The 10,129-nt window shown below is 70.8% G+C and overlaps 1 protein-coding gene across 2 annotated transcripts; it reads left to right on the top strand.

Annotated features, from left to right (window-relative positions):
- The first annotated feature begins 1,513 nt into the window (after window positions 1-1,513).
- ADAMTSL5 (ADAMTS like 5) lies at window positions 1,514-6,957 on the top strand. Of its 2 annotated transcripts, none has more exons than XM_071451724.1 (12): window positions 1,514-1,715; window positions 2,643-2,694; window positions 2,789-2,934; window positions 3,156-3,216; window positions 3,294-3,402; window positions 3,489-3,616; window positions 3,690-3,807; window positions 4,228-4,311; window positions 4,901-5,064; window positions 5,149-5,410; window positions 5,672-5,743; window positions 6,454-6,957. In XM_071451724.1, the coding sequence occupies exons 1-12, from the start codon at window positions 1,567-1,569 to the stop codon at window positions 6,765-6,767; spliced, it is 1,659 nt and encodes a 552-aa protein (XP_071307825.1). In that variant the 5' UTR covers window positions 1,514-1,566; the 3' UTR covers window positions 6,768-6,957. The 2 variants fall into 2 exon arrangements, with proteins under 2 accessions (XP_071307825.1, XP_071307826.1); XM_071451725.1 differs by having other exon boundaries at window positions 5,658-5,743; window positions 6,454-6,757.
- The last annotated feature ends 3,172 nt before the right edge of the window (window positions 6,958-10,129 follow it).

Here is a 10,129-nt window from a genome sequence, read left to right on the forward strand (position 1 = left end):
GACAGGGACAGAGCAAGGGGGGCCTTGGGGACAGAGCAAGGCACCAGGCTGGGCTCTGCTGACCCTCACCCCAGGCCTGAGAGGGCTCAGTTTTGGTGTTCAGGGGCTCAGTTTTGGGGTGTAGAGACTCAGTTTTGGGGTGTAGGGACTCAGTTTTGGGGTGTTTAGGCTCAGTTTCAGGGTTCAAGGGCTCGGTTTGGGGGTGTAGGGACTCAGTTTTGAGGTGCAGAATTTCAGGGTTCAAGGGCTCGGTTTCGGGGTTCAGGAGCCCGGTTTCGGGGTGCAGGGGCTCCGTTTCGGGGTGCAGGTCTCACCCCCCGGCTGCAGAGCTCCAGCAGCAGGTAGAGGTGCCCGCGGTCGGCGAAGTGCCCGTGCAGGCGCACGATGTGCGGGTGGCGCAGGCGACACTGCAGCTCCCGCTCCCGCTCCACCTGCACCGACAGCAGCCCGGCAGCCCCGGGGGCACCCTCAGGGACCCTCGGGGAGCGGGGACCCCCGGCACGCAGCCCACGGGGACGGGAACCCACCCAGACACCCGGAGAGGGGCACGGGGAGGGCTGTGCGGGGACCCTCCGGGCACTGTCCCCTCTCCCCGGGCACTGTCCCCTCTCCCCGGGCACTGTCCCCCCGGACTCACCCTGTCCCCGATGCCCGCGGCAGCCAGCCGGGCTCTCGGGATCGCCTTCGCCGCGTAGCGCCGGCCGCTGGTCACCTCTGTCACCTGGTAGCAGCGGCCGAAGGTGCCCTGCGAGTGCCCCCGTGGGAAGGGGCAGCGGGGGTTGGGGTGCCCACCCAGGTGTGGGGCAAGGAGCCCCGGGGAGCGGAGCGGCTGGGACTCAGTCCCGTGCCTCAGTTTCCCCTTCCCTGGAGAGGATGGGGTGGGTCCCCCTTGGATCAGGACCCTCAGGGGCAGTTCGGGGGGGCAGTTCAGGGCATTTACCTCTCCCAGGAGCCGTCCCCGCTTGTAGAGCGTCCCGGTGCCCTCGTCCCGGAGGTACCAGCCCGGGGGGGGCTCAGCCCCTGCGCTCCCCGGGCCCATCCTGCCCGCTCTGCTCGGCGCCGGGGACACCCCGAGGGACACCCGCACCCCGACGCTGTAACCCCTTCAGCTCCGGCTGCGGGTGTCCACGGCGCCCAGGGGTGCCCCCCCCCGCCCCCAACACCCACCGCTCTGGCCCCCCGAGCCCCCTCAGAAGGCCCCGGTCACAAAGCGGAGACCCCCGCGGGGGTCCCGGCCCTCGGGGATGCCCAGCACCGGCGGGTCCCGGATCGGGATCCGACCGCGCAGGGAGGTCCTGGTGCCTCTTTCCCTCTGCCGCTGGGGCTGAGGGGGTCCCGGGGGGCCGCTGATGTTGTTTTACAGCACCCGGGAGGCCACCAGCCCCCCCCCCGACCGCCGGAGCTCCGGGCCCCCAAGGGTTAACGGGCGGCCGGGGAGGGCTGGGCGCACCTTTGGGGCTGGATATTAATAACGCGGCGGGGAGGGACGGGAGGCGAACGGGGAGGGTGTGTGTGTGTGGCGGGGGGGGGGAAGCCTCGCCCGGCCCCCCCGGAGCTGCGCAGGCGATGCCCGCTGGCCCCGGGTCCCCCCCGCTCCCCGCCGCCGGGACGCCGAGCCGGGACGGAGCCGCCGGGACGCGGCGGACGAGGGGCGGCATGGCCGGGGGGGGCCGTGGCGGCGGCTCGGACCCCCGCGGGGGACCCCACGCTGCCGGGTAAGCTCCTGGTTTCTGCTTTAACCCTCGCGGACCCCCCCCGCCCCGCGACTCCGCGCCCCTCCCGGAGCTCCTGCGGGGAAACTGAGGCACGCGGTGCCCCCCGCGCTGCCAGCGGGGTTTGGGCATCACCCACCGGGCATCGCCCGAGCCTCAGCGGGGTCGGACGCTGCCGGAGCGGCGGCAGCGCGACCCCCCCCCGGCCCTTCCCCTGTTCTGCTGGGGGGACCCAGAGCCGGGGGCTGCCGGTGGCCACCCCCGGTCGCTGTGGGAGCTGCGCGGCGGGACGGAACCGGCCCGGCCGGGGGATTCCCCGACACGGGGATGGGACCCCCGCACCCCCCGCACCCTTCCGGCACCTCCCTCAGCCCCGGGCTGGGCGCTCTGGGTGCTGCAGGATCGGGCGCTGTGGGGCGTGGGGGCCTCCCGCTGCCCCCCACCCTGCTCGCCCCACGGCGGGGCCGGATCCGGATCGGGGAGCGACGCGGGAGCCCCGGCGTGCAGGTCTGGTCCTGCCCCGGCAGGCAGCGATCCCGGCCCGGCGCCCGCCGCGGGGCCCTGGGGGCGGCGGGGCCGTCGCCCGTCCCGGGGCTGCGCGGGCACGTGTGGGGGACACCGTGTGTCACCGCCGACCCCGTGTCACCCACCCCGTGTCACCCACCCCGTGTCACCCACCCCGCGTCACCACCCAGCATCACCCACTGCGTGTCCCCCACCCTCCTGCCCCCGCTGGTGGCACCAGACCCCACATCCCCTCCCTGGGGACCCCCGCGCTGGGTCTGGGCTTGGCCCCCTCACCCCCTTCCCCCTGGCTGGGGTCCCCGGTGGGGGGAACTCGGTGGTGGCCCCGCCTCGGTGGCGATGCTGGGCTGGGGGACAGCCCAGTGTCCCCCCCTGTCGCGGGGCTCAGGGCTCTCTGCTCCGCAGGTCCTGGCGGCTGCTGCTGCTGGCCTGGCTCAGCCTGGTGGGCACGGCGCAGGTGAGGGGGCTGGGGGGCACCTGGGGGGGGGAATGGGGCACCCCCGGGCTCCTTCACCCCACCCCCAGCGCTGACCATCACCTTCCTCACGCAGGACCCAGCCCTGGGGACACCAGTGAGGGTCCCCGAGCCCCCAGCCCCTGCTCGGCCCCGGGGGACCTGGGGGTCCTGGGGACCCTGGAGCTCCTGCTCCAGCTCCTGTGGGGACGGCGTCGCCCTGCGCAGCCGGCGGTGCCTGCGGTGAGTGGGGAATGGGGCAGCACCAACCACCCCCGGGGTGTCCCCAGCTCCCAAACCCCCCCGGGTGGCACCCAAACCCCACGGCACGGCCTTGCCACCACCCCGGCCCGGTGCCGCCTGGGCAGCGCCATCCCTTTGGTGGCTCTGTGGCATCGTGGCCCTGGAGCTGGGGGGTCCCTGTGGGGGACACGGAGGTGACAATGCCGTCCCTGTGACCGCAGGACCAGCGAGGAGCAGCCGTGCCCGGGGGACCCGCGGCAGTACCGGCTCTGCCAGCTCCAGGTGAGCGCCGCGGCACCGACGGGGCTGTCCCCGGTGCCCATGGCGGCCCCCCCGGCTCCATCCCGGTGCTCCCACAGGGCTGCCCCGCCGGCTCCGTGCCCTTCCGGGCCATGCAGTGCTCGCTGTACGACAACCGGCCCGTGCTGGGCACCTCCGCCCGCTACCGCTGGGTGCCCTTCCACGGAGGTGAGTCCCGCCGTGCCGACGGCATCACCGGCGGCTCACGGCCGTCCCCGGCATCACCCCAATGCCTTCCCCCCGTGCTCTGGCAGCCCCCAACCTCTGCGACCTCAACTGCCTGGCCGAGGGACACAATTTCTACTACAGCTTCGGCCGGGTGCTGGACGGGACCCGCTGCAGCCCCGGCTCCCCGGACCTGTGCGTCGGCGGGCGCTGCCTGGTGGGTGTGAAGGGGACTGGGGGCCCCCCAGGGCCGAGCCCCCGCGCTGAGGGGGTGTCTGGGCTCCCCACAGAGCGTGGGCTGTGACGGGATCCTGGGCTCGGGCCCCGACGCCTGCGGGCACTGCGGCAGCGGCCACGGCTCGTGCGTGCTCGTGCACCGGCTGTTCCAGGGCTCCGACCCCTCCTCCGGTGAATGAACCATTGCCCCGGCCCCCTCCATGGGTGAATGCTTTGGCTCTTGGCTCCCCTGTCCTCCTGTCCCCACCCCATCCCCAAGGCATGGCCTGGGTGCCTTTTGTCCCATCCCCTGTCCCCCATCCCGAGGGTCTCTGGTCCCTTCATTTGTGGGGTTAACTCATTGCAGAGGGGTCACTCCTGGTGTGTGTGGGGGGTCTGTGATGTCCCCAGGGGTGTCCAGGGCTACTGGGGGCACTCAGAGTCCCTGTGCCCACGTGTCCCCGCTGTCCCTGCACGTGAGGCCCAGCTGGGTCAACGCCCCAGCCCCGGGTCCCCTCTGTGCCCGTCCCCTCCCTCTCTGTCCCCCCGTGGTGCCCCCTGGGCCCTGCCCAGGCTCTGCCCTGACTCTGCCCCCCCTCCATTCCCCCCCAGGATATTTGGGATATGTGAATGTGACCAAGATCCCGGCAGGGGCCACCCACATCAAGGTGACGGACAAGAGCCGCAATTACCTGGGTAGGACCTGAACTGCCTCCCTCCCAGTCCCTCCCAGTCCCTCCCAGTTGGCCCAGGCTGGTGCCAGCTGTGTGTGCGGGCAGGCCAGGGCAGGGCAGGGGTGGCCGTGTCACGCCGTGCTGCCCCATGTTTGTCCCGTGTTTGTCCCTTGTCGTGCCGTGCCGCTCCCTCCCTCGGATGCTGTTTTGAGCATCGCGGGGTCACTGAACTCCCAAGCGCTCGGGGCAATTTTCCAGAGGCCGCGGCCGCGTTTTGGGAAGGGCTGAGCTGGAGCGGGGCCAGAGCGGCCACGGCAGCACCGGGACAGGGACCTCCATCCCCACCCCCGTCCCCTTTCCCATGCAGCTGGAGCCCCTTCCCCCATCCCGGCCGGGCATTGGGGGCTCGGGGCTGGTTTTGCACACCAGGCTTTGGCTGCGGCTCGGGCTCCGAGCCAAGATCCGACAGGAACGCGAATTCCCGGAGCCCCGAGCGCGGCTCCCCGGCCCACGCTGCCCTCCCGCGCCGGGAGAGGCCTCCGGAGGGGACCGGGCCGGGGGTCCCGGGGGCCGTGCGGGGCTCGGTTTACCGGAGCCGCTCCGTCCCGCAGCGCTGATGGCGAGTGACGGACGCTACGTCCTCAACGGCGACTGGGCCATCGCCTGGCCGGGGCCCTACGAGGCCGCCGGGACCCTCCTGACCTACAGCCGGGCCCCCGACGGCACCGAGAGCCTGGAGGCGCCCGGACCCACCCACGAGGACCTGCACGTGATGGTGAGGACAGGGGGACACGGCTCTGGGGACGGCCACCCCCGCTGCCACCGGCCCTCCCAGCCACGCTGGTGTCCCCCCCTCCAGGTGCTGCTGCAGGAGCCCAACCCCGGCATCGAGTACCAGTTCTGGCTGCCCCGCGGGCACCCCCAGCTCGGCCGCGGTGACACGAGCCCCCTGCGGCAGCCCCAGCCCCGGGGCGCCGGCAGCCCCCCGCCCCCGGAGCCCCCGGAGCCCCCGGAGCCCCCGCTCAGCCCGGCCCCCGCTCCGCCCCCGCGGCCCCGGGGCTTGGCCACGGAGCCACCGCCCAGGAGCCCCCCTGACCGCAGCCAGGACGGGGCTGCCGCAGGTACATCCTCGGGGAGAGCCCCCCGGGCCCCTGCTGGGAGCATCCTGGGCTGCCCAGGTGAGGGGTAAGATGGGGACCTTAAAAAGGATCCTAAAAACCCTCGCCAGGGCTCTCAGGAGCCCCGTGTGACTCTCTCTGGGGTCTGGACCCTCAAGGAGGGGGTCCAAGGTCTGGAGCCTCCTCTCCCAAGGTTGTGTGAGGGGGATTTTGGGGGTCAGGAGTCCCCTCTGCCCCTAAATTGCTGCAGCTTTATCCCCGCAGGGCGCTGCGGGAAGTGCCGCCCGCCCAAGGGGCGCTCCCAGCGCATCCGGCACTTCTGCCAGAGCGACTTCGGTGAGAGCCGGGCCGGGAGGGGCTCGGGAGGGTCTCAGGGGCGGGACAGGGCCGAGGACACCGCCAGGGACAGGGCTGAGGACACCGCCAGGGACAGCGCCAGGAGAGGGAAGGAGCTCGGGGTGATACTGGGTGCGGTGCTGGGGACGGGAATGTGCTCAGGGTGATGCCGGAGGCAATGCGGGGATGGAAAAGGAATCAGAGCCATGCCAGGGATGATGAGAGGAATGGGAAGGGGCTTGGGGTGATGCCAGGGATGGGAAGGGGCTTTGAGTGCTGCTGGGACAGGAAGGAGCTCGGGCTGCTGCGTGACACGAAGGGGCTCAGGGTGAGGCTGGGGATGGGCAGAGACTTGGGGTGATGCCAGAGGCGATGCCGCGGGTGGGAAAGGGCTCAGGGTGATGCCAGGGGCGGGAAAGGGCTCAGGGTGATGCCAGGGGCGGGAAAGGGCTCAGGGCGATGCCAGGGGCGGGAAAGGGCTCAGGGTGATGCCAGGGGCGGGAAAGGGCTCAGGGCGATGCCAGGGGCAGGAAGGGGCTCAGGGCGATGCCAGGGGCGGGAAAGGGCTCAGGGTGATGCCAGGGGCAGGAAGGCACTCAGGGTGATGCCAGGAGCAGGAAAGGGCTCAGGGTGGTGCCAGGAGCAGGAAAGGGCTCAGGGTGATGCCAGGGGCAGGAGGGCGCTCAGGACGCCCCATCCTCCCCCCGCAGTGTTTCACGGGCGGATCCTGGCGCGGCGAGTGGTGGGGCGGGAGACGCGCTACGAGGTGGCGGTGGAGGCGCGGTACCGGCAGCGCTTCCCGCTGGTGTCCCGGGAGTACCTGTGGGTGCCCAACACCTGCGGGTGTCCCCCGCTGCTCGAGGGCGGCGAGTACCTGCTGATGGCGCGGCGCCACGTGAACCACGAGCACACCCTGAACCGCATCCTGCTGCAGCACGACGGCTACGCCCGGCCCTGGACGCCCCGCGAGGCCCGGCTGGTGCGGGGGGCGGCCCAGCACTGCCCCCACCCCCGGCCGCCCTGAGCCCGTCCCCGCTGGCACCCCCAGGGCGCAGCGGGTGCTCGCACCGGGCACCGAACCCTTCCCGTGCCCCTCCCCGCAATGGGCCCCCCCACCCATCTCGCCGTCCTTGGGGTCCAGGTGGCAGCGGGGGGGTGGAGGGGGGTGGTAATTTATTATTTTTGCAGAAAATAAATTGTTTATCCCCTCGCTCGCCGCGTGTCCCTTCCTGGCTGGAGACGGCCCAGGGGCTCCTCCCTTTTCTGGGGGGTTCCCTCTGTGTCCCCGTGAACAGGGGGGGCTCTTCCATGACCCTCTGTGTCCCCATGAGCAGGGTGTCCCCTCCGTGTCCCTCCACTTCGGGGGCTCCCCTGTGTGTCCCCACGAGCAGGGGGGGCTTTTCTGTGTCCCTCTGTGTCCCCACGAGCAGGGGGGCTCCTCTATGACTTCAGGGGGTCCCCTCTGTAACCCCATGAGCAGGGGGTCTCCTCCCTGCCCTTCCACTTTGGGAGGGGTCCCCTCTGTGCCTCCATGAACAGGGGGGGCTCCTCCGTGCCCCTCTGTGTCCCTCCACTTCAGGGGGTCCCCTCTGTGTCCCCATGAGCAGGGGGGCTCCTCTGTGCCTTCGGGGGGTCCCCTGTGTGTCCCCACGAGCAGGGGTCGCTCCGTGTCCCCGCGCTGAGCCCCAGGAGCGGTTCCCAGCCCGCGCCGTGTCCCCGTGTCCATGGCCCCGTGCCAGGCTCTGCCTGCCGGGGTCGGGGCCCTCTCGCTTATCTCCCTTCCGCCGGAGCCCAGCGTGTCCCCCCCCCGTGCCGGAGTCCCCCCCTGGCCGTAACCCAACCCTGGGGCTGCTGGCGGCCACCGCGGGGCCCCTGTGGGGACAGGATGTGAACGGGGGGGGGCACTTTGCCCGCTCGGGGGTCTCTGGGGGTGGGCTTGGAGCTGGTGCCAGGGAAGCTGAGACCTCGCAGCTCGTGTGGCTGGGGACTGTCCCCAAACCCGGTGCCCCGAGTGGCGCTGCCAGCCCAGGAGGGTCCTTGGCACATCGGGTGACGCCACCGCGAGCCAGAAATGAGCCCCGGGAGCAGCTGCGGAGCCCAGAGCTGAGCCCAGCTGGTGCCGGTAAAATCTGAGTGATTCCAGGTGCTCCGGGGTGACTTGGGCTGCAAAGGTGCCTCCACCCTATAAAAATGCTCCCTCCCACGCCCACCCCACAGTTCATTTGGGGTTGCTGAGGAGGGTGGGGGTGTCCCTGGCAGGGTCCCAGCCATGGCGGGTTTGGGGGCCACCCCGCGCACGAAGAAACCCCCGAGGGAGGACCAGGGCCTCTCCACCCCCAGGGCTGCGGTTCGTGCTCGGGCCGAGAGCCGGCACAGAGAGGGGGAGCGCGTCCCGCGGGGGTGGGCGCGGGTCCCCAGCACGCCCGGCAAGGGGCGCCTGGTCCGGCGGGGACCCGAGGGCAGTCCCGGGACCGCCCCGCCCGGCCCCGGGGAAAGCGGTGAGCGCGTCCGTGCCCGCGGGAATCCCGGCACGGGGAAATCCCTGCGCGGGGCACGGGGAAATCCCTGCGCGGGGCACGGGGGCTGCCCTGGATGTGCTGACGGGACGCCCCCTGCCCCACAGACCCTGCAGGACCCTCAGCACCGCCCAGCCCTGGGGGCTCCTATTTCTCGGGGCTCCCCGAGCTGGAGCATCAGGACCCTGCTGGCCTTGTGGCCCCCAGCCTGTGAGTGTGAGGGAGGTGCCCATAGCCCCCCCAAATGTGGGGGGGTCCAACAGCCCCCCCCCAGCAGCGCTGACCCTCTGCCTTCCCCCTCCAGGCCGAGCCCTGGGGCCCTGACCCCTGCGAGGGCACGGAGGGTGCGGAGGAAGCTGCAGCACACCCTGGTCCTGGAGCTGGTGAGCTGGGGGGGGTCTGAGGGGGCTCTACAGGGGCTGGGGCTGACCCTGACCCTGCTCCCGACCCTGACCCTGCTCCCTGTGCCCAGGATGGGACCCTGCTCTACTCCTCCCTGCTCGCCCACGGGCAGAAGGATGCCACGGCCACCTTCACCACGGACTTCCAGGCGAGTTCCTACAAGGTAAGTGTTGAGCTGGGGGGGTCTGGGGAGCTGTGATTTGGGGCCGTGGGTGAGGTGACTCTTCACTGCCACCCCGTGTGGCCTCTGTGCCAATGCCCCTCGTAGCTGATGGGGAAGGGGCTCTGAAATCCCGTGGGTGAGGGGTGAGGGGTCCTGCTGAGGACACTGAACCCCCCTTGGGGCTCCCCTTGTTGTCGGGATGGGGGTGCTGGAGGTTTTCCAAGATGCTGTTCCCTCCCAGGTCCACGTGAAGCTGCGTCCACACGTGCAGGAGTTCTTGGAGAGCCTTTCCAAGACCTACGAGGTACCCAGAGCCCCTGGGCTCTGCGGGGTGACCCCTGGGAGGTTGGGGGAACTCGAGCAGCCCATGCAGGGACCTTCACCCTCTCTCTGCCAGATCTTCATCTACACCACTGCCAAGAAGGACTATGCCAAGAAGCTCCTGGAGGTGCTGGACCCCAAGAAGAAGCTGATCAGGTGATGGTGCTGGCAGTGCCCTGCTGGGCACCCCCTGTGTGCCAGGGCGGGCTCCCCACGGCTCTGTCTCTCTGCCAGGCTCTGCCTCTCCCAGCAGGATTGTGTCTGCTCCCAGGGCTGCTACTGGAAGGACCTGACCCAGCTGGGCAGGGACCTGGCCAGGACGGTGGCCCTGGACCACACCATGCAGGGCTTCCCTTCCCAGGTAGGGCGGCACTGCCCCCGGGGGGGATTCCCGTGTCCCGGTCCCCCAGGGGAAATTCACGTGTCCTGGTCCCTGGGAGCTGAGCAGGATCCAACCATTCCCTGTCCCCACTCCCAGGCTGCCAACTGGATCCAGGTGCCACCGTGGTCTGGGGACCCTGAGGATGAGGAGCTGCTGCGCCTCATCCCGGTGCTGGAGGAGCTGGGACATGTGGTAGGATATGGGGATGGGGATGGGACAGGAAAGGGGACATGGGGATGGGGACAAGGAGAAGGGGGCATGAGGATGGGGACATGGGATAGGGGATGTGGGGATGGGGACAGGAAAGGGGACATGGGGTAGGGGGATGCAGGGATGGGAAAGGGACAGGAAAGGGGACATAGCATGGGGACAGGAAGGGGATGTGAGGATGGGGCATGGGGACAGGAAGGGGACAGGTGCTCTGGCACAGCCTGTCCTACCCCGTCTGTCTCTCCCTGTGCAGGAGGACGTGCGCCCCGAGATCCAGCAGCGATTCCAGCCCCACCAGCTGCCCACGGAGGGTTAGGCCAGCCTGGAGGAGCAGGATGGGGAACACCTCCAGGAGAGGCCTGGAGAAGCTGTGCTTGAAGGCATCTGACACC

Source organism: Agelaius tricolor, unplaced genomic scaffold (assembly GCF_023055355.1).
Source record: "Agelaius tricolor isolate 1412-34295 unplaced genomic scaffold, bAgeTri1.0.p SCAF_33, whole genome shotgun sequence".
Lineage (NCBI taxonomy): Eukaryota > Metazoa > Chordata > Aves > Passeriformes > Icteridae > Agelaius > Agelaius tricolor.

Bases quoted from the DNA above. Each gene is read 5' to 3' on its own strand.
- ADAMTSL5 (XM_071451724.1), top strand. From the start codon at position 1,567: ATGCCCGCTGGCCCCGGGTCCCCCCCGCTCCCCGCCGCCGGGACGCCG. The intron at 3,617-3,689 runs GTGGGTGTGAAG...GGCTCCCCACAG, and splicing joins GCGTCGGCGGGCGCTGCCTG to AGCGTGGGCTGTGACGGGAT. The intron at 4,312-4,900 runs GTAGGACCTGAA...TCCGTCCCGCAG, and splicing joins CAAGAGCCGCAATTACCTGG to CGCTGATGGCGAGTGACGGA.